A 24,265-nucleotide genomic window follows, 5' to 3' on the forward strand; every position below is an offset into this window, starting at 1 on the left:
CATCACACTCAGTCAGGGGAGTATCTTTAAGATCTACTCTCCCTTTCGTCTCTTCTTCTGTTCTGAACAGACAATCATGTTGCTCAATCTCATCTAGGTCTGTTGGAATCGGCAATAATGTAGCTGGATTCAACGTGTTGCATCTCTTTATGTGTATATGATTTGCTAACAGTGTCAGCTCATATCCTGATAATCGCGCACTAGTTAAGTGCTGTGTCTTGGTCCTGTTTAACAATGTGTCCACAGCATGTGGAACCATAACAATCAATGTATTATCCATCACTAGTCCAGCAGATTGTCGAATAGACATAGCTGCGGTGGCTGTAGCTCTCAGACAACTTGGCAATGCCCTAGCTACCGGGTCCAAGGTTGATGAAAAATATGCGCATGGACGCGGTCTGTCGCCAAAAGGCTGTGTCAACACTGATAATGCGCAACCGTTCTTTTCGTGAACATACAATGTAAAAGGCTTGCTGTAGTCGGGGGTACCCAACACAGGAGCTGAACATAACGCATCACGCAATTCCAAAAAACTTTTCTGACACTCTTCATACCATGGAATAGGATTCGGTGTGTCTTTACATGTTAATGCTAACAAAGGTTTTGCCAGCAAAGAAAAATTTGGAATCCAATGCCTACAGTATGAAGTAATGCCCAAGAAAGCACGCACTTCTCTCTGTGTTCTTGGCACACTTAACTGTGCAATGGCTTGAATTCTTTCTGGGGTCAGTTTCCTTCCCTCCTTCGATAAGAGATGACCTAAGTAGGTCACTTCTTGTCGACAATATTGCATCTTTGAGAGGGACACTTTGTGATGAAAGGCAGACAAATGACGCAACAAAGACAGTGTAGCTTTCTTGCAAATCTCTTCAGTATCCGCGGCGATTAGTAAATCGTCAACATACTGAATAAGGATAGCGCCACTAGGTAAAACAAGTGCATCAAGCTGAGCTTTTAAAGCATGACTGTATATTGATGGGCTTTCACAGTAGCCCTGTGGAGCGCGTTTAAAGCGGAAGCTGCGACCTCCTAAACTAAAGCCAAAAATGTCTCTGCTCTCCTCTGCAATTGGGATGCTAAAGAAAGCATTCTTTAGATCGATCACTGAAAACCATGCAGCGGAGGCTGGAATCATAGTTAACAAGGCAGTTATATCTGGGATAACTGGAAACTGTGGCACAACAATCTTATTAACCTCTCTAAGGTCAATCACAAATCTGTAAACAGGTGGCTGTGAAGGGTCCGTTCGTTTTAAGACAGGTAAAACAGGACTATTGCAAACGTTGCCTCTTGTTTCTTCAATTACATCCTTTTTAACCAAATCGCTGACAATTGCTAACAACGCTTTCTGACCTTCATTGGAGATCTTGTACTGGGGAATACGTGGCAATCTGACATTGGCTTTTAAAGTGACCACATATGGCGGTATTTCTAAAAGACCCACATCATTGGGACCAGTAGCCCAAAGGACATCCGGAAGGGATGATAATTCAGGTGGCATTGCATTCTTAGACAAATACATTGGGGAAATCACTTTCTTACCTAATATAAGTTGTACTCCTGAGGGAGAACAGTATAGCGTCGCATGCAATCTTTTTAGCAAATCCAATCCTAGCAAACATTCACCACAACCTGTCGTTAGGATGAGGGGTGCTTTTAGCTCACAAGGTCCAACAGAAAGTGGCATAGGACTAGAAATCGGGTTCCTAACTGGGGCTCCAGAAAAATCTACTGAAACATTCATTTTGCCAGACAAAGGCGCGCCAGGGAGTTTTAAATGCATGATTGAACTCTTTGCAGCACCAGTATCCAGCAGAAAGGGCTCTGTTACACCCGCTGTAGTCACTTTAACATATGGTCCGCTCTGATCCACTGGCACTGAAACAACTCCCTCTCTCTCTCCATGCCTGTCCTAGTAATCATTACCTTCCACATTGTCGTCTTCTGCATAATAATCATTATTATAGTACTGAGCTGTATTACCAGTAGCATTGGCTTGCTGATCAAAGCTATTTATCGTATTTTGAGGCGGAAGAGGACGCGCGTTCTGGGAACATTTCCACGCCCCACTACCTCTAGGAGCTTGTTGACCACCTCTACCTCTTGCGCCATACGCATTACTGTTACGCTGCATTAATTTAGGACAACTATACTTAAAATGACCTTCCTCTCTGCAATACGAACATTGATTGGGACCTACAGGGATGCATGGTTGATAATACCCATTCATTTACTGATTATTCTGAAATTGTCGGGGTTGCTGATAGATGTCTTGAGTTTGCCTATAATTATTATGTCCTCCACGTGGCGGATAAGCCTGCTGCAAGAGGACCTTTGTTCAGTTCTTTCGTTTTCTTATCTGTTCTATCTTTCTCGTCTTTATCTCTATTTTCATAATACTGTGCAGTAGCCAGTATTTGCGCTGAAGAGGAAACAGCCCAAGAACTTTCGGAATCTTTTAATTTCTTACACAACTCGGGAAGTAGATTCTGAACAAATTTATCAACAAATAACCGTTGGCCACCTTCAGTGCTCATGTCTTGACCACTGTGGTCGATAAACGTTTCTTCAAACCTGGTAAAGAAATCGGACACTGTCTCATCTTTCTTCTGCTTACATGCGGATAGTTTATCCCAATTTACGCGCATCGCCGGCATTATAGTTTTCATGTAGGTAATAATTCTACCAGGGAGTTCTGCTACCAAAGGGTCAGGTTTCGCACCACCAACTTGGCCAGCATCTGCAGCAATGATATTAGCCCATGTGTTACCCAATTCTGCAGCGTGTTCTACATTACGAATGGATCCCCATAAAGGCTGTGGAACCACATTCCCAAACAACATATCTATGTCAGCCAGATTCATTACACACGATTCTGCAGTTTGTGATAACTCCTTATAATAACCTGTAGGGTTTTTACGGGGGTCAGGCAATGTCTGCTTAAGTGCTAACACCTCAGAACGCTTCCATGGAACATGTACCCAAACACGCTGAAAATATGGCTGAACAGGTGGGTTAGCAGCCAAATCACCAGGTCTCCAAACTGGGGGAACCTCACGCATTGGATATTGGCGTGCTTTTACCTTCTTCCCCACAGAGAATTCCTGTTCGAACAAGGATTGCTGACAATCGCCATTTCTGAAGGACAGTAAAGTCGCAACTGCTTTATCTACATTGGGACCCACAATTGTACCTGTTCCAAAATCAAATCGCACTCGACACAATTCCTGTGGGTTTGGGTTTGAACCATTATCCTCCAATTCCTCACAGAGGAATTCACACATTTTGTCAAAGACATACCTGTGTGTTGGGGCATCCCATTGGTGAAAAACGTTAACAACTGATTCCACATCATAGAGTGAAGGGAAACCAATCCACCTACGTGCCAGATGATCTAACACCTCTTTCTCGTCAGGACCAGGCAGCTGACTACGCAATTGCTTACGTTGTAAACCAGGAGTCACACTAGATGACCCAAAGAGAGGCGACATTAAACTAGTAACTACATTAGCTAGTCGTTGTCGTGCTGAAGGAGAAGTTGAGGCGAAAACGGGGGGATAGACAGAGGGAAGAAAAACGGATTCAGATACAGGAACCGGGGTAGTGCAAGAAGGAGCGCCAGGGGAGGCAGCTGACATACTAGGCAAAGTCGCAGGAAGCGTGGGGGCAACAGGTAACAAAACTGGCGGCCCTTGAGAGGGCTGCACTGCAGGGATAGGAGCCAGCTGAGGAGGAGCTGGCGGCTGTGGGAAGGCTTGCGGCATATTTACTGGAGGCTGTACATTTACAAGCTGTGGAGGTGCTGTGGCATTTTGCGCATACGGGGGTGGCGAACTTAGCAAATGGGACATTAGGGATTCTTTCTCTTTATCTTTTGCTTCATGTTGCACAAGGGGTGACAAAAAAGGGTAACATTTATCGATCCCTAGTTTGCGCTGTCTACTGTTCATTCATTTGTTCTTCCTCATTATCTTTAAATTGCACAGCTGCTTGCATCACTGACATACCTCTTTCTCTCTTATTCCTTTTCGCTAGCTTAATTTTCTTCTGTTTGGCTTCCTTTCGCCATAGGCGGAAAGAATCAAACATCGCCGGCCGGGCTTTCTTTTTAAACAATTTAACTTCCAAATTATCTAAGATATCTGTATCGAAACTACCATTTTGGGGCCATTTTAAAACACCGTCCTTTCTGGTGTATCGGATCCATACTTCATTATATGCAATGGGGCCCACGCCATGTTTTACATAAAGCTCATAAGTTGGAGTTCCAATTGGAGGAACCGGACATGAATCCTCCAACTGGAAATCCCTTCCACAACCCAAACAAAACAATCTTCCAAATACACTAGCACCAGGCATCTTCGCTCACTAGTCTAGTTTCAAAACTTCAAAGGATTATCGATTACGATAGTCTCGTGAATACACGAGTCCTCTGGCTTTGGGACTTGCAAGCTCCAAATCTAAATGATCCCGAAGGATACCAAAAATCCCGAAGGATACCAAACAAACTGGGAGACGCTCCACTTATACTTAACTGAATATCGATGATCGATGGCGTCACCAGAAGACTCTCTCGATTGTTTCGCTCTACCAAAATCATCAAGGGTCCAAAACAGGGCGATTAATCAGGGCAGCAGTCCTTCGTAGCCGTCGAGACGCGGAGAACCTCGCAGAAAAGACTTTCGGACCACGTCGACATGCAGGGGTCGATGAAGTGGCGGCCTTCCTCCAGAATTTCCACACGAAGCTCCTCACGAACCTCTGGCTTGGACCGGTACCGCTGAAATCGCCCCGAGTTGGGCGCCAACTGAAGTACTGGGAATTTTAAGCCCAGCGGTGCAGGGGAACACACCCTTAGACTTCGGGTTCTTCCTGTTTCAGACCTACAGAAACACAGAGTCTTCTGGGTGAAGTCAAAGATCGATTTATTAGCTGCAGACCAATTACAGGTATCCTAGAAGTACAATAGTGTGTATGTTCTCAGGAGACTGCTTAAAGTTACAGAAGCGGGCTTCTCCTTAAATACAAAATATCATGCTTCAGGCACACATTCCTTGTTTTACGATACGGTCATCTACATGTATCTATTACAAACGAAAAAGGCAGAGTCATGATGACCATCCCACATTCCAGTTAAGCCAGCCCACAATTATTTACCCAGCAAGGCTCAGATCCCACATCAGATATCAACAGGCCCCAATAAACACGAGCATCTCCTGTTTGGAAAACAAGCCATAAAGCAGGAAGAGTCAGGTGCGAAAGAGATTAGCTGGAGGCTTGTGTGGGATGAAAAGACTTTATGGTGTGTCAAACCCTGATGCTAATCACAGGTGGCCGCAGGACGGGGAGCTCGTGAGACCGGACTGACCTGGGGCAGCGGAGCCAAGCTGCCCAGGTCACAGAGAAGTCAAAGGAAGGCACTTGTGCTCTAAAGGCCCGTATTTGCTTCATGATATGTAGCCTATGTGAGGGCAACCATAAGATGGCCACCACTCTAAGATGGAACCCACGAAGTCAATGTATAATAACGTATACATAGTGCATTTATCAATGAAACGTTATATAAAGCACTTGTACATACCGCATTGACCATTCGCGGTTCGCTAATACCGGGATAGACAGGGGTAGGGCCCTGCCTCCCACGCGGTCCCAAATTTCACAGTACCACAAAATGTGATACTTAAGTGTACTCGAGAGGGACCTAGGGAAATAACCCTGCACCTGCAAGATTAACTGTTGCTTCCCCACTTACTGAGCTACTACTCAGAGTGAGCGCAGAGTGCTTCTGGGAGCTACACTGTCATCAGGAAGAAGGAGTTTCCTCTGCCCACCTTGGAGTTGAAGAGCAGATTTTAACTCATTAGTTTGTGTCAGCCGATAGCACAGTGAGACACAGAAAGAGAATGCATGTGTACTGTGAATGTATGTGTTACTTGGTTTTTATGGAAAGCTGTGGTGTTTCCTTACATTTCTTGCCCTGCTGTGACAGTGCTGTTGTGTATAACTTTCCTGGTGCCTGGCATTCTGCCAGCCTTTGTGTGTGATTCTTTCGGGATACAGACACTTGCACCTGTGAAAGGAACAAATGATGTCCTTATATTCAGGGCCACTGGAATTATGTGACAGAGGAGCACCAAATTATGCGACAGGGTTGACTAAATTATATGGCAAGAAAAGGCAAATTATGCGGCATAATGCAACAAATATTTCAATAGGATTACTTCATTATTTTGACGAATGGTAATATTGTCTCGGCAAGGATTTCACCTCAGTAATACCAGTTTAACAACCAAATACAGAAATAGGATACTAAAAGATGACCAGTTAACCTTTGCAAAGGTCCTTCCACGTCACTACATTTTAGTAACTTTTGATCTGTTTGAGCTAGAACCTTTTTTTGTTGTTAAAATCCGCAGATTATGCAGTAGAGGATGGATCATGTGACAAATTCTGCACATCTATAACTATGCGAAAAAAGCAGAGGCCGCAGAATCATATAATTCCAGAGCCCCTGCTTTGTACTATGCTAAGTCCCTACTTGAGAGGTGAACTAGGAAGGGTGCCCACTTTTGTGCGGTTTAGCACACGCCAGACCCACACTGAGAAGAGTGACACTGGAGAGGGTACAGTGAAAAAGTGCCAAATATAAAACATGGGACATTTCTCTATGACATCCTCTTATGTAGACACAGCAGGTGTTTCCCAGCCTTTATCTCCCAAATTCACCTTGCCCTTTGGCGAGATGAGTACACCTCAGGTCATAGCCACGCTTATCAGACAATTCATTCAGCCATACCCCGTTCAATAATATAACATTATAGCCCAGAGTTCATGGCTATAATGTTTACCCTTTTATGCCAGGCCCAAGTTATTGTGGCCAATGTAATCCTGGAAATAAGGACTATGTTGCTATTACAACAATTAACACATTGTATTTTTTAAATCAGGAAAAGGCAGATGAAGGGATTGAATCTCTGTTGCAGACGCCCTCTTCCTATAATTAGTGGCTGTCTGACAGTCCGTTGTTTTGAAGAGAATGTACAGTATTTTTATGTTATAATGCACCATGTTTGGCTGCTACTGAGTGTTGCCAGTTCTCTTAGGTCCACTGCCGACACAGGTCAAAGCTCCAGTTAAGGGTGTAAAATGGCAGTGGGGGTGGATAGGTAGTGGGAGAGCGTGGCTGGAAGGAGGAGATTTAATGACTGGCTTATCCCGAGGCATACCTGGTATAATTGTATTAACATTCCACCGACTTAAAAGAAGTTGGGAGAAACTGAATTATATACATTGGAATGTTGGAGCAGAGGGCATACACCAGCCATTATTGTCCCCGAGCCACTGTATTGTCTCCGATGTTCCAATGTTTTAATATGGCATTACAGCCCGCTGCTGAGGACTATACTGGTGGGTACATCCCCTCTCCCCAAGGTAAGGTCTAAGTGGCAGGCGGGAACCTAAACAGGAGAGAAGACATTTAACAAAAGGTACACCCTAAGGCAGAAGGGCTATCATGGTATAAGAAGATTCAAAATACAGCGTGGGAAATATTCCAAATCAAACGGGGAGGGAGAATGTTAAGAGAAGCATTTGAATGCTGGCGCTCAGAATGCCTGTACCAGCCATTTTTGCTACTCTACCACTCCATTGCCTTCAATGGAGCACCCAGATTTTTAAATGTTATTAATGTCTTACAGCCTGCTGCCAAGGGCTATAGCCATTGTTAAAGACCCTTACTTATGGCTATAACTTAGGTTCAGGGCCTTTAACAACCGATATAGCCTGAAGCAGAAGGGCTAGAAGGCTATTAGAATCTTCCACCCACTGAGGGTAGAATGTTCAAAATTAAAAGTAGAGAAACAGAAAGACAAGCATTGGAGTGTTGGAGCTCTTTGCTTATACCAGTTATTAGAGCCTTGAGCAACTCCATTGTCTTCAATGAAGCTCCCAGCATTCCTATGTTCTAATATGACAGATCCCTGGGGCTGCAAGTATATTTCCCTGGTAATAATAAAATATGACTGATAAAGGCAACATATCTTAGACAATACCCACCCACCTGTTACAAAGGGCTTTCTTCAATGAAGAAGCTGCCACAGAAGGGACATAAAAAGGTGCAGCTTGATTATGATATGCAGTTGCATTTCATGTAAGTTGTTAAATGTATGTCCCACTGCAAGCAGGCAGTCTGTACTTCAAACTAAAGTCCCCAACTGTTTTTCTCAGTCACTCAGTACAACACTCAATGCATGCACCCTGCATCCAGTTTGCACGTCACAATCCAGGTGTCAGCTGGGAGACACACAAAAAGGCACACGTTAATATGCAGTCAGTCAACTGTACACAAAAACATTCAAGTAGTGACAAGTGAGGTGGGGAATTTCCCATGGTATGCCAGAATACGAGTGTAGCTTCTACTGGTTGCAGTAAGAACCCTGGATGACCACTACACGCAGAAGCACCACTCAAGACGTTCCACTCCCACCCTCTCCAATGTCTCCCTCTTGGGACTGACTGCCCTGCCGTTGGCTTGCTGTCCCAAACCTCATTGAAAGACTAAAACCAGAGCCCTTCACCTCACTACTATACATTTAGCACATGATGCTGCACCCTTCTTCACTTCCACTGCACTACCCGTTGTAACGCCCCATCATTTATAGTACTGTGCTGTTATATGGTTAGTTTCTTGCTATATAAAATAATGAATACATACATACATACATACATATGATCTGGACACAGTCTAAAATGCCCCATTATGATTTCCGTGCCTCTTCCCCCCCCCCCCCTTTTTTCATCTGAAATTTCCTTCTTCTTTCGTTCTTTGAAGTAACTGAAAAAATGGTTATATATTTGATTTTCACATAAATCAGGTGTTTTAAATCTAAGGTATATTGTTTAAAAGCATCTCACTCACCAGAGAGATAAAATGTGCGAATATATTCAATCATGGCCCACTAGAGGGCAATGGAGCAAGGTAGTAGTTAATTATAAAAATTAGTCAATATGACGATTAAATTACTAAATGTTTTATTGGTACATGCACCTATAATTTGATTGGTATTATTGGAGATACAAATTTGTTCAAAATATATGAATTGACACCTGATAAAATGGTTAATAACAATCCTACGATGGTCGCTAGACTACAAGGACCATAAGGCTAAGCAAAATGTAACATCATGTGACTAGTATAAAAACAGAAGAGTGAAAAATAACTGTTACCCGTGAACAAGGTCAAAGTTGACTGAAACGCGTTGGGTTTTGTAAACCTGCTTGCCATGCTTGGGATGTTATTAAATTGAATTGGAACTGCACCATACCAGGGAGTGCGTGTGGATTTTTCCTGAATCAGGAGCCTTGATTGAAACATACATACATACATACATACATACATACATACATACATACATACATACATACATAGAAGAATGTTGACACCATTCATTGGTGTGGCGCTCTAGAAGGGGCATTGCTTGTTTGTGCTCTGGATCATGTTGAAGAATGTCACCCTTGAGGGTATGGTTGAGGTTTGACCACATACTAAACGTTCTCCTCTTGTCTTCTTATTGGTGCCGCAGTCTATGGACACCCAGCCGGACCAGCTCGTTTTGCGCTCCACAGAATTCTTTCATACCCATGACATTGAGGTGCTCACAGAGACACAGGTAAGGAATAGAGGGAGGGATGCAAATGGGGGGCGAGTCAACATATGGCAATTTTGGTCAGTCATGGACATTTCCATTTTGGATTGCATGTTTTCTATGTGTGCTTTATTAACACAGAAAATGCCCCAGCTTCACCATTGTGTGGTTTGAGGAAGTACACCGGACAAGTCTACTGTCTGCAGTTTGCAATGGGGTATACATATATATCTACCATAGATATATCTACCATAGACCAGCTACTAGCAAAGGTGCCGCAGCACAATACACAAACATACACTGGAAGCACAGGGAAGCCACCACCAACATGGCAAGGGTGCATTAACCACCGCTGTGCTCCACATTATGCAAGGAAAGGTGGTCAACCAGTGGTCAATATTGGTAATGCTTTTGGATCAATAGACGTTGGATTGCTTCACGGTCCAAAAATAGACCATATTTTCTTCGGTCTGTGTAATAATGCAGCAGCTCATTTAGAATACCAGATTGGGTGCAAACAGTGTTAGTCTGTATTGTCTCCTTGTTGAGAATATTTAGGATAATATTTTCTATACCTTTTTATTATTATGTCCCTTGGATCTGAACTCAATATAATTTGAACTTTATTCAACTTGGTATCCTCATGGAGCACAGTAGTTGCCTGGGTGGACATCGGTAACAATTGCGGTTACATATTGTGATGTAGCATGATAGCAATTTTGATATTATGTGAATGTAGATGGCAAGCGCAATAATGGGACAATTTCCCAGTTTAAGTGGAAGGAATGGACAGTTATGACCCATGCATTTTTCTCAGACGTACCTGTTAAAACATTTATGGGCACATACCAAACCTGTCAGAGACTGCCATGCATTTTCATTTATTGTAGTGCGGTCCGGCAACTTTTCTCCCTAAGTGCGCACACAAAAATACACATTATTAATTTTAAGACTTTATTTTAAGCCCGTTTTAATGCAGAATAAATAGAGAAAGAATAATGCAGAAATCAGTATTATTGTAGCAAACATGAAAGCACAGAATGTAAATATTATGGAAGCAGACAACATACTAAATGATTCATTTTTAAGGACCCATATATGCCAAATCTTTAGGATCAAAGGTTTGCCACTATGAGGGTTCACTATTTCAATAAAGTCGACACACATGCAGACTTGAACAACTTGATATACTTTTTCAAGTCTGAGGTCTGTCATCAAGTCCAAATTATTTCTCCCTAAAGGGCTGTTGTGAGAAGATGGCCTTGATGCCGCCGCGTTGCCACGTTGTTCTGGCAGTGGCTTCAAAATCCCAAGTGGTCATATTGAGAGGGTTGTAAACAGCTCTTTTATATTCTCTAAAATGCTTATTTTGAGAAAAATAAACCTTGTAACTCATGACACCAGGAGGGACAGCTCATGTTAAAGCCTCTTTTCTAATCACCAACTATTCAAATGAATACTTGATTATTTAAACTAGATGCATGCTATCAGATTACATAATACATATTATTTGCACATTGTTACATATTAATAAACATGAATTCATTATCTATTGAAAATTAATAACAACACATTTGACCTGAGACCTCAATGAGCCACCAATCAAAGACAAATTCATGATGATAGGGAGCTCCTAAGAGGCAAGAAACGTAACAAAATAGGCGTGGTAACAGTCTGGGTCGCATTCAGCATGAATTGGGTAATTGACTTCATTTCTACCCTGATGTGTCCTGGAAGCTGTTTGTACTTGACTCTAGAGAAAGCTCTGGAGTTGTCTAGTTTTTTTTCCAGGGGAAATAGTTTAGAGTCTAGACCGTATCTGGATGTACTTGGCAACTGACATTTGTTATACCCATATGAATCTGGTTAGCAATGCATTCTGATGGTGTAGATAAGAATTTTGCACTGGAATGGGGTCAGTAACAGTCAGGGTTATATTCAGATTGAGCTGGGTAATAGCCTGGACTGTATGGAGATAGAGGGTGTTAACAGGCTGTGCTTGTATCCAGATAAGGTGAATAACAGACTGGGCTCATATCGAGACTGACTCTTTAACAATGTGAGTTGTATATGGATAGCGATTGGTAATTAGGCCTGTTGTCAGAGCAAGGTAGTAGCCCGAGTTCTACATGGATGGAGCTGAGTAGCAGACTTGGTTGAGTTCTGAAGGAGCAATGTTGTGATCTATCTGGATGAAAGGGTAAGGGTCTAGGCTTGTAAACTGATGCTAGAGCCCTTCTTAGACATAGTGGTATCAGCCATGTGCAGTGGGGGTTGGCTGCAAGGCATGTGGTCAGGCCCTGCGACCAACCTCCCACATGCAGCCAACCTCACGCTGTGCACCGCCTTCGGCCAACCCCCATGAATGCAGCCAACCCTACACTGTGCGGGGCATTCGGTCATGTATGCCGGGGGTTGGCCGCAGGGCATGGCCTGCGGACTGGCCTTTGGCCAAACCTCTCAATGGCAGGCAACGCCACACTGCACACAGCTTTTGGCCTTGTGTGGCGGGGGGTTGGCCACAGGGTCTAGCCCTGTGGATCCCATCCCCCAGGGCCTTTTTATTTTAAAGGGGAGGGAGACTGTGTGGCCCCCCCTTCTCAAATCTAGTATGGCCTTGGTGAGCCCTTCCCCAAGGGCAATATATATTTTAAAGAGGAAGGCCCCCCTTCAGAGTCTTACTAGGCCTAGGGACCCCATCCCCCAGGGTCATTTTTTTCATTCAATGGGGAGGGAAGCATATGGATCTGCGGGAAAAAAACCAAGCAGTTTACCCCGTTTGTTTAATATGCCCCCGGGTGGGTCATATTCCGGGTGTGCGTTAATATATATATATAATTGGGGGATTGGGGCACGCAGCCCCCCTCCTGGACTTATTTTGGCCACAGAGACCCCATCTTCTGGGCCCTTCCCTTAATATAAAGTGAAAGGGGGGCACGTGCCCCCCTCCCAGGCCACCCCCCAGGGCCCGACTGTGAAAAAAGAAGGGGAGAGTGCCATGCCCCCCCTACCGGGACATTTTCAGCCCCGGTGACCCCAACACCCTGCTGGCTGTGTTGTTTCGGCGGTGCCACAACGGGGGCATGCTTCGGCTCATAGAGAGCCTCAAGCATATGCCACTTGCACATCGGTGCACTGTGTACCATACACCATGTTGTGCATGGCACACAGTGCATGCACAACAGTGCAAGCAGAGGGGGGGCTCAACATGTGCTCCATGCACTTTGACCAATGGGCAAAAATGTCCTAGGGCCCTGTTTGGGCCCCTTACCTGCCTTTCTGCCAACCTTTTCATGGCGGGGTCCCCGCCATGAAAAGGTCAGTGGTAAGGCAGGTTGGAATCTGCACAGCAGTGCCGACATCATGCATTGTAACAGTTTTGCGGTGTAAAGCCCTGCATTGTCAAAGTTATTGCAGAGTAAAAAATGCGGGGTAAAGCCATGCGGAGTAAAAAATGCGGGGTAAACGACGTTTCCCTATTCAGCCGTTTAGCAATCCAAGAGGGAAAATTTTGAATTGTGTGTCAAGATTTGCATATGGTAAAACTGTGATAGATGACAGTATTGGGGGCACAAAAAAGATTGGAGTAGTTGTAGTACCTCAGAGAGAAAGAAGAGTGTCTAATAATGGGACAAAGTAGAATACATACACTGGGATGTTTAAAAATGTATAGCATGCTGTAGGTGTCTTAGCCATATTTTTGGCCTGCAGGAAACTTATTTTATTCTTTCTTTTGCCCAACATCTTGTATTCTCACAATATTACTGCTTAGTGTGACTGACTTGTGTATACTTCCTTTCAAGTTTGTTTATTTCTCTTGGTTGTTCTCTCATTGTAAATTTGCTCATGTTTCTTTTTTAGGAAAACATAAATGGGCGACATAGCATACTTGTAGAATCTTTATTCACAAACCTTAGGATATATACTTGAACAAGGATGAAGGTTCCATGCATAGTCAGTTTTTGCTGTCCTTTGGCTGGAGTGCTTACTAGGTCCTACTCATCTTTTTGTTACTGCCTGGATTGCATCTTTGATTTTACAAAGTGCCGTAAAGTGATGGGATGTCACATTAGGGATCTGTATTCAGACTTCTCATATCAGAAATTGCTTCAGTGGACAGGGATGGTGTCTCTTTGAAAGACATAGCAAAATATAACACAACTGATCTTGAGAAATCTACAAATGGCTTGCCTTGGCATGACCTAACATAGCCAGGACTGGGTAAACCTCTACTAATTTAACTAGTTTGATTGTTATCACCTGGTGCAGCTCAGGCGTTCACAGTTTGCAGTGTTGATTTCAGGTGGCGGCTCTGGACATAAAGAACAAGACGGCCCTATTCAAGAGCGGCTTTAAGATGGAGTACAACAAGCTGCTGATCGCCACCGGAAGCACGTAAGCTCTACAGGAGGAGGGGCTTGCCTTGCCACGCGCCAATACACGTGCTATTGTACAGTTCAACAGTCTAGAAGCAAGAAGTTATACCCCACTGTCAATACTTGGGGGAGGAGGGCCTCCATTTGGGCCCTGGGCTAATATTTTATGTATATTTGTTAAAGTGATGGTGGAAAATGTATGCGAACTGAAAAGGTATTCTCGCTGACAACTAGTCTGCCATTTTGATTGTAAACTTTTCAGTACTGTCTCGAGAATCCTAAAAATCCTGAGAATCCCTACACCTAGCTGCAAATCACAGATACTACACACATGACACATTGAGGTTTTAGTGCCCGAGGTTCACCAGAGATGAACGAGGAGGAGTGTGATTTGGAGAAAGAGTGAGATGTGAATACACTGCATTCTGTAGCAGTGTGAATCTCCGGCACTGTGTGATCCTGGACTGCTACCCAGACTCTTCCACTTTGAGGGGTGCCGGATATTAGATGGTCGAGGCCTGGTCATTGCACTTCAGGACTCCTCAGATATGAGCCCAAATGAGCAACAATGATGCCTGAGAAATGGGAGCATTTATGCGAGAAGAGGACAAGAGAAGGAGCATCGGAATGCCTGGGAGGTGCACTTCCCATCCGCTTTAGTTTGTAGCTCACCAATGCAAGGGGATGAAAAAAGAGGCGCTAGCGATGTACAGTAGTTAGTTCATTTTATACTCTGTAGGCTTGGGTGGTGCACCTACCTAGCTATGTTGGTTTGCTTTGCTCCCTGTAAAATACTATGAATGACTGAAAACCTTGCGATTCCTGGAGAAATAAAAAACAGCCATGTGAAGATTACTCAAGCCTCACTCTCTTTTTCCCTAGCTATCCCTCTCTTTTTCCATCCTTGTATTATCTATCTATCTATCTATCTATCTATCTATCTATCTATCTATCTATCTATCTATCTATCTATCTATCTATCTATCTATCTATCTATCTATCTATCTATCTATCTATCTATCTATCTATCTATCTATCTATCTATCTATCTATCTATCTGTCTGTCTGTCTGTCTGTCTGTCTGTCTGTCTGTCTGTCTGTCTGTCTGTCTGTCTGTCTGTCTGTCTGTCTGTCTGTCTGTCTGTCTGTCTGCCTGCCTGCCTGCCTGCCTGCCTGCCTGCCTGCCTGCCTGTCTGCCTGTTAACTAAACAAAGAAAGGTTATAGTGGCGTTATACTTGAAAATGTGAACATGTAAGTTAACACTTAACAATTTAATTTTGAAAAAAACTCTGAAATTCACCTGTTATAGTTAAATGAAGTAACTATAACTTGCCCACTTTAACAAAAAGAAAATAATAAATAAATACATAAATAAATAAATAAATAGAGAATGTCCTAAACCCATATATGATAATAATAAGAAAAGCTATTTAGGGCATAGGAGCATGTGTAGAAAGATAAGATGGAAAAGGTAACCAGAGGAGATCAGATTTAATTTTTTGAGAAAGAATAGAAGAAGAGACATTGGCAATCCTATGTTCATCACAAATAAAATTCCACCACATCAATGAAGCTATTTTAGAATTGTCTTTCCAAGATGATAAAATAACTTTGAATGCTAATGCAATAAAAAGGTCGAACAATAAAGTAATAGAAGTGGAGTCATCAACATCAGGTGAGGAGGAACCTAGAAAAACATTATGGAATGATAATGTAAGATTATATTTAAAAATGCTCATGCAAGTAGACCAAACAGATTTCCAAAAAGTCAAGACATTGGAACAATCATAAATTAGATGTCTCAAAGTGCCGGTATATTTAGAACAAGACCAGCATAGTGGAGACGAGGAAGGGGAAAACTTGGATATGCAAACAGGGGTAATAACAGCTCTATTGTAAATAAAATACAAAGATTGGGTTATACGAGCAGCAGCAGAAATTTTAAATAACGTAGACCATAATTTATCCCAAACAGAGATAGAGAATGAAAGGGACAAATCTGTTTCCCAGGCAATTTCAATAGGGGATTTAGGTCTTTCAGTTATATGCAATGACAGCAGTTTATAGACAAGAGCGGCTTTAGGTCTGTGCACTGGAAATAAACTGTATAAAGGTGTTGGAGGAGTAAGAGATGGTATGGCATCAGGAAGATCAAAAGACGCTAACTGTGATTGTAAAGCAGCTGAAATTAAGAGGTATTCATTAAGAGAGGTGTCAGGTAAATGAAAACGTGTTTGTAATTCAAGGAAGGGAGTAACAGAGTGTTGGTAAATTAATTGATGCACAAAAATAATACCCTTCTCCTTCCAGTGTTTATAATAGAATGATTTACCCTTATATTTGAGACATTTATTATACCAGATAGTAGAGGATAAAAAGCATTGAAATGGAGTTAAACCATTGGTGAATGTATTATACAATACATTTTGGGAATATTTTAAAATAGGGTTATTAGAAATGAAAGTACAATTGGACATATAAATTACATTCTGATAAGAAAAATCCTTTAAAGAGGAGCGTTCAAAAACAATCCATCTGGGTATAGGGGTATCAGCAAAGTCAAAAGATAAAGCAAAGGATTGTTTAATTAAAAAGACTGAGTGATAGGCTTTAAAATCAGGAAAACGTACTCCACCTTCAGATTTAGGGCGTTTAAGTTTTGTAAGGGCAATACGTGGGTGCTTCTTATTCCATAAAAATGTTGTACAGATGGAATTAATTTGTGAAAAATATGAAATGGGAATTCGAATAGGCAGCATAGATAATGTATAGAGGACATGGGGTACAATCATCATTTTGATAGTATCTAACCTACCCCACCAGGAGAGATAAATGGGGGTCCAAGTAAGAAGGAGAGATTGAATTTTAGTGATTAATGCATTAAACGTATATCTAATTGTGGTGGAAAGAGAAGGTATTTAATTTTTGTGGGGCACCATGCAAAATTAGTGTCATTAAACATATATTGATAGCATAAAGAGTTCAGAGGTAAAACTTCTTCTGTCTTAGAGAGGTTGGATTTAATCAATGTTGTTGGAACAGGTTACCATCCAGATAAATTGTCCACTACTAAGCCTATTCCAAATAATTAGGTTATTATACTCATCTTTTTACTGGACGACAAACACTTGGATAGCATATGATGGGTCCAGGGCACTGTGGCAAGTGTTAGATTTGAACAAGATCCATATAGATTCTTCATCGGTCTGTTGCAAGTAGACTATTAGAGATCCAGCTGACCCATAGTAAAATCTGAATGCAATGGAATGAAGGAAGTGGAACAAAGGGTGTCAGACAAGGAAGGGTATGAGGGGCTCTTCATTCCTCAGTCTTCATTGAGCAGCCCATGTAAGAGGCCATTCTTCATCTCAAGGATTCTAAGAAGAGGTAGAAGGGGTCCTAATACACAATAAGTCTTTCGCAGTAGCCATTTTGAGGTCTGCCTATGTACCTCTGTAGATCTCTGCTATGGAAAGACCAATTATGGACAATACCAACACTTACAGTGGTCTTGGGGGAAACCCATTCCTTATCATTAGTTGTTTTGTTTGTCAATCTCCTTTGATTACTTCTTACTAAGTGTCTTTCCTTCCTTTTTTTCTGTTTATCCTCTACTGGAGCATAGGTTATTTACCATCTTTTTGATTGGATGACGTCTGTCCTTCCACTGGTCACATTCAGGGAGCTACTTTTTTATTTGGCTTTTAACACTCTCTTCTCCTCTCCTCTGTATGCTGCCTCTCCTTTCACCCCCTCATCTTCACGCTCTCCTTGTTGCTCTCCCACTCTCCAACTTTCCTGTTGCTTCCTTACCTCTCCCCATCCCACTCTATTTTTTTACATAACCACCTGCTTCTTTTCTTCTCCCCCACTTCATGCTTGCCATCGCCACACATCAGCAATGCTTACCGGCCCCTCCCACCTTCCTGCTCTCCGTTGCTGTCCTGTTCATTCTCGTCTAATATTTTATAAAGACCTTTTAAAAAATCATTACAGACAGGCCAGCAGCTGCAATTGCCCACCCATACTGCTCTTTTCTGTAAACATGCTATTGTGCACCATTGAATATATAGTTTTTTAATTTACCACTCCTATGACGTCTCCCATCTTGGAATTGTAAATTTTAAAAAAATCGAAATGGCCACCATGTCATGAGATATATGCATGCATGCGTGTACGTCATCAGGCTGGGGCCACTGCAGGTTCATAAAACATAGGTGTGGATGCAATATGACTCAAACACCTGTTTACACAATTTTGCTGGCTTGTGGTTTTAGGCAATGCACACCATTTTTAGGTCGAGCCTAAACAGCGCTTGAGCTATAGGCGATCTGTTATCTTTACTTTGTGGGGTCTGACTCATCCCACGCTCTGGATTGGCTTTTCCGGTTGTCCTCTGAAAATCGTAGCCTACAAATGGCTAATGGTAGCTGCATGTCCAACCTTTTTTCGTGAGTTCACTCCCCTGGAGTATTGCCCCGGGAGCGAGCAGGGATGCGCACGCTCCTTGCTTGCCTTTATCTTGTTTTCTTCTAATTGGTCCCAATGCCATTTTCGGAGGACCAGAAATTAATTGATTCTAAACAGAACGCGTGGTTTGTCAGCTACAATTAGAAAATACATTGGAGTGATTATGAAATAAAAAGGCTCCTGTCTTTCCATTCAATGACAAACTGCACAGTGCGCAGCTTCGTTTGTACTTTTAAAAATGAGACCCTTAGATCACCTTGTACTCCATTTAACCCCTTCCCTGTGGGGGTAATTCCCCTGCGGTGCGGGGGCCTCGGCGCCGCTGTGCTCGTGACGAGCTCAGCTCGTCATGACTCACAGTGGAGCTGTGCTCATGACCCCGTCCACTCATTAATTCTCCCACACAGGCGGGAAATTAATTGCGCATGGGCGGGTCGCGGCCGTAATGACGAGCTCAGCTCATCATGAGCACAGCTCCACTGTGACTCATGACAAGCTGAGCATGTCATGAGCACTCAACGGGTTAAGCAGTAAAGATACCCCTGACCAGAAATGGATTCCTGTTGTGGCGATATTGCCAAAAGCCGGTTCCACACTGTATTCATTATTTCAGATGCCGACAATCATGTACACCATAAAGTTGAGAAAAAAGCTAAATCAAGACAACTGCATTGTGTAGGCTACATTTGGTGATGTTATTTATATCAACTCAATCACTGTGAAATCAACTGTACATCTTTGAATGAGATCAAAAAGAAGACGAGAAAATTAAAAGGAGAAAAAATCTTATTCCCGGGGGGTTGGGGTGCCGCCGAGCTCTTTGCCAGGGCCGGTTTCGGCCGATTTTGTTACAGGGCCGATTTTGCAGCTAGGCTGCAAAAACGGCCCTGTAACAAAACCGGCCCCCACCCGTGCGGCGCACCGGGGGATTGCCCGGTGCCCGCTACGGCCAGTCCGGCCCTGGCTCTGGTGTCCGAGGTACAGCGTCACGGGCTACTCTCTCACAGACATACGTTTAAGAGTCGTTATTGCCCTGGAGCGACGTGCTGGACTTGTTTGTCACAGAAACGCATCTGTTTTTGCACCGCTATCAAGGGTTCCCTGCTCCGGGTTGAGGGAACTATAAGCACACAAGAGCGCCTTGGTTCCAAGAATAAGCTCCACCTTTCATCAGTGTGCTTGTTCTCCTTTATTTTCGGCAACATGGCGAAGAGTTAATAGCAGGAGTGGTTTGGGTCCTGTGAATTTTCCCATGGCAATACAATGCAGCACATTGAGCCAGCCAGCATGGCCCCTCTTGGCGTCCATTTAATTTTCACAGTATTTGCATTGCAGGGAAAAATCAATAGGCAAAATATGGAAGTTCATTCGAATTTGTAAAAGCTGCAATGGAAATAGACAAAATACATCCAAATATTGGCTGCCGATGTATAATTAGATCATCATGTGCAGAGATCACAAGTTGTCAATTGTGAAGTGCGATAGTATATTTAGTTTACTTTTTTCCTTCTCATTTTAGGACTTGTGTTCCTCCATGTGTAATATTGAATACAGTACTGCAATTACCAGAATACAAAACGAACTTCACTGAGGCGCTCTTCTCCGGACTCTTGAGATGTTTTGAATGTGTGAGATCAGTCCATGTTTGTTTAATTTACAAGGCACAACTTTGGATTCTCGCTCTAAACCAGCGAAACCAAAGCAATTTGCAATCCAGCCAAAGCGTCGGTAACACAAAAAACAAGCATTTGCAATGCAATAGATCTTGTATTTGCGAGAGTTTGGGCTATTGGCATTGTAACGGACAATGACTTTTATTTAGGTGTTTTGGAAACCAGCACTATACTTATAGTCCTTGCTTATGAGAAGCAAGGTTAGCAGTAAAAAAGGCACAGTAACTACGAGCCTTGCTTCTCATAAGGGGAAAGGATGTAGCCTTACGGCTAGAGCGGTCAACCTCGAAACTGCGCAACTGAGTTCGAGTCTCGGCAACTACGCTCAACAACCTGTGGTTCTGGGCAAATCATATACTCTCCCTGCGCCTAATAAAACAAGCATTTGCAATGCAATAGATCTCGTATTTGCGAGAGTTTGGGCTATTGGCATTGTAACTGACAATGCCTTTTTTTAATGTTTTGGTTTTTAAAACATAAATAAAAGGCATTGTCATTTACAATGCCAATAGCCTAAACTTGCGTAAATGCGAGACCTATTGCATTGCAAATGCTTGTTTACTTTTACCAATGCATTGGTAAAGCTAAAATGTGAGATCCATTGGCTTTGCCAATGCTTGTTCAAACTACTGAGCCTTCCCTGAGCAGCCATCAAAAGGGTGCAAAGGTCCTGTTTGTCCTCCAGGCATCCATAGATGGAAAGAAAGTGGCTGTAGTTTTTCTACATGGAACCTGGTAGCCACAAATAAGACTAAGGGAAAAAGGGTCTCTTCATCTTGCCTGGCCTTCGCCGCGTAGGACTCAAAGAGAAATCATAGGGTTACTTTTGTCTCAATCTGTGAGTAGAGAATGCAATGCCTCTTCTTCATCTTGTGATTTTCCCAGCAGGAGGTGTAGAAAAACTCCAATGCGGTATCTTGTTGGTGACCATTGCATTGCTTTGTACTTTAGACCATGAGGTTAGAATGTCGTTTCATGGCGAGCCAACGCACAGATACTAGGGCTGTGGATGGAGCGTCCCATGCCAAAAATGAGCAAGTCACAAAGTTCTGAAATATATATACTTTTATATTTTCCTACCTCTAAGAGCAATCTGGCTTTCAGGAACAAAGTCTTACACTGCGCAATGGAAATTTACTGAAGATATAGATGACGTTAGCTTTCTGAATAAGCGCTACTATGATACATTGTTTATGGTTACGTCAACAGACTAATCTGTTCTTGGAGGGAACTGAACAGATTTTTTTAATCTGGAGAGGGGATATTTTAGAATGTACGCCGTCTGTCATGCTCTGGACACTGCAGGAAAAGGGTCAGTAAAAAAGTGGCGGCAGGAAGCTGCACAAGCTGATTGAGGCGGCCATAGTGGTGGACTATTGGGCAGAACAAAACAATTTTGTGAGATTGCAATGATTTTTACCGACTTGGCTAAATGTGCCATTGAGGCCACAGATACACTTGGATATTGTTAGACGTGTCAGGGGGGCAGTGGATAGAGGCATGCAGGTATCATGACATAACACATAAAGTGGGATAAGATAATACAGGGGTTCACAACGTTGAATAGTTTTACTCTACAAAGTTCTTTGGGAAGTTTAACTTGGAAGAAGGTGGTTCAGAATAAGTAATAATGCCAGAAAAGCAGAACAGTTCCTTAATACCTCAGCTGACTTTCGTGTAAAACCTCTGGAATTTTAGGCACTATATTTGGAAAATGATGCTGCAAAAACACGCAGACTTATAATATTGACACCTTGCCATGGCTGGGGATGCAAGCATTGCAATCTATGCTCAGCCTCGCAAGACATTGTCTCCCGCATCCATGCTGCTGCCGACCAGGCCCAATATTTGGTCTAGGAAAGCACTTTGGGGCTGATTATGATGTCAGGCAGATTGTATCAGTCTGGAACCGCCCGACCATAGTTCAGTCGTTCCAACATCCCAATTTGGATGCGACTGCCCTTAGGGCAGTCAGAAACATCCATTTCGATATGGCAGATTGTGTGGCGGGCAGAATAGGCCCGCAGCACAAGGTGCCATAGTGAAATTTTATGTTTTTAAACATCCCTGCACGGTGTGGCAGGCACCTCACAGTGCCTGCCATACAGTGCTGTGTTGTTTAGGGGGCACCATAGGTGCCCACCAGGCCCCAAAGCGGAGGGCCAGGTGAAAGGCCGACATGGAATGGCTGTCGGAAACCGACATCATAACCCCGACGGCTGAACCGCTGTCATTAAGGGATTATGTTGCCATCCTGATGCACCAACGGGCTCCTCGAGCCTATCGGAAGCGTTGCGGATGGTCCCTCTGCCTGATGCCTCCGCCTGCTGTATCGTAATGCAGCAGGTGGACCGCAGGGGCAGATGTCGTCGGGTCCGACACCAACGTGCTGTCGGTGTCAGACCCACCAACATCATAATCAGCCCTTATGAGTGTATAACAAGGCTTACTGGATCCCACTGTGACTGTGCACACAGTTTTGTCAATCGTTTCCTGCTATTACATTTCTTTCTTTGCTGCAGGAAATAAGCAGTTGTTTGTTTTTATTCATAGTGTTTCTGTGGTGAAGTCTGTACTCTATTGTTTACAGCATAGCATTAGTGCCAACCCTCTCAGGCAGACACCATCCCTACTTCATATTCTGCCTTGCTGCCCCATGGAGGTCAGAGACCTGAGGAAAGGCACAATCATCTCACATACATCCAATACTAGAGTGGGGAAAATGTGCAAACTCTCCTGGAGGAACTTATCTTCACCCAATCGTTTCCACTCTCTCAAGCCCCCTTTAACTCACTGGGTCAGTCAACTGCATCTATGGTGGTGAGCAGTTACTCCTATTCATTTATCTGCATTCCCACCAGTATCTAAATCTCTGTTACCTTTACTTTCTAGTAGGACTAAAAAGCTACAAAGATTAAATGAAGTCAGGAATTCAACTATTGTGTAGAGTTTTTGACAGAGGCGTGGATGGCATTGACTAAATGGCCTCTATGATGGAATCCCAAAGAATGGATTCAAAACCCTGAGACTCAGTGCCAAGGTCTGAAGGAGCATACCCTGAAACCCTTCTATTAGGGTCACTCAAATGGCTTCTGCGGGAAGGGAAATAGGGGTATTTTGCGAAGTGCAGCAGCACAGCTGGTTTCCCCATCATTTTACGCACAACCACCTGATGTCCAGAGATCCCAGCTGGCACTTGCAAGACATATCTTCTATAACTGGCCAGGAAAAGACACAGAAGCAAGATCACCTGAATGCTAAGGCACACTCTCAATTTTGAAATGAGATGTCTTCATAAAATATAGAGCCCTTGGTTGAGTTAACAGGAATTATATGAAATGGCTGTGGCCCAAGCTCCTCCTGATTTGCCGTATCTGGTGCAGTATGGAGCATCGCTATCTTGGCGGTGTTATTTTTAGGAAATTGTGGACATCCACCAAATTGGATCAGGGACTGACACCCTTTTATAGAGAATGGACTTGTTCCTCATGATCTTGCGGGATGGACTGTGAAAGTCCAAATGTTAACTGGGTGTCAGCCGCATACATGGAATAACTTACCCAGAGGTTGAAAATGGAAGTTAAATTGTGAGGCAGACACATGGGACCTCTATGGGATACCACAATCAAGACTTCAAGACCTGGATTTGAAGGGTGGACCTGTGACCTATCTTCTGTGAATGATCTGAACTCAGTCCACTCACACCCCGAAAAACCTACTTCAATGAGTCACATATATGTCAATATTACATACACATATTTCACTTGTACTTCTACAACTGGTCACTGACAGTCTCTGAGCATGTATGTGTTTTAGGGTGCTATGTTGGATATGGTTGGCATATCTATTTTAGGATCAGGAACGCACTAAAGGCCTGATTTAGAGTCTGGCAGAGCAGGAGTGCCACCATAAATCGCTGGTGCTCCTGTCCCTCTAAACTTATGGTTCCAGTGCTCTTTCTAGCGTTGGTTGAAAGCACTGTGTTTGTCAGTGGATCCTGTGCTGGCTCTGCCAGTGAAAACCTTTGACCTTGCAGCCCATCTGCTACATTGCTGCAATATTTAGAGTGGGATGACTGTCACTCACCTTTCAAACATGAGA

General features: G+C 43.2%; 1 protein-coding gene across 2 annotated transcripts in view; it reads left to right on the forward strand.

Moving 5' to 3' along the window:
- AIFM3 (AIF family member 3) overlaps positions 1-24,265 on the forward strand; it is a 284,806-nt gene that overhangs the window by 166,419 nt on the left and 94,122 nt on the right. For both annotated transcript variants that reach the window (XM_085633940.1, XM_085633939.1), the window contains 2 exons: positions 9,582-9,668; positions 13,948-14,039. In XM_085633940.1, coding sequence (XP_085490066.1) covers positions 9,582-9,668; positions 13,948-14,039 — 179 coding nt within the window. The remainder of the gene's footprint in view (positions 1-9,581; positions 9,669-13,947; positions 14,040-24,265) is intronic.

This window comes from Triturus cristatus, chromosome 11 (genome assembly GCF_964204655.1).
Source record: "Triturus cristatus chromosome 11, aTriCri1.1, whole genome shotgun sequence".
In the NCBI taxonomy this organism is placed as follows: Eukaryota; Metazoa; Chordata; class Amphibia; order Caudata; family Salamandridae; genus Triturus; species Triturus cristatus.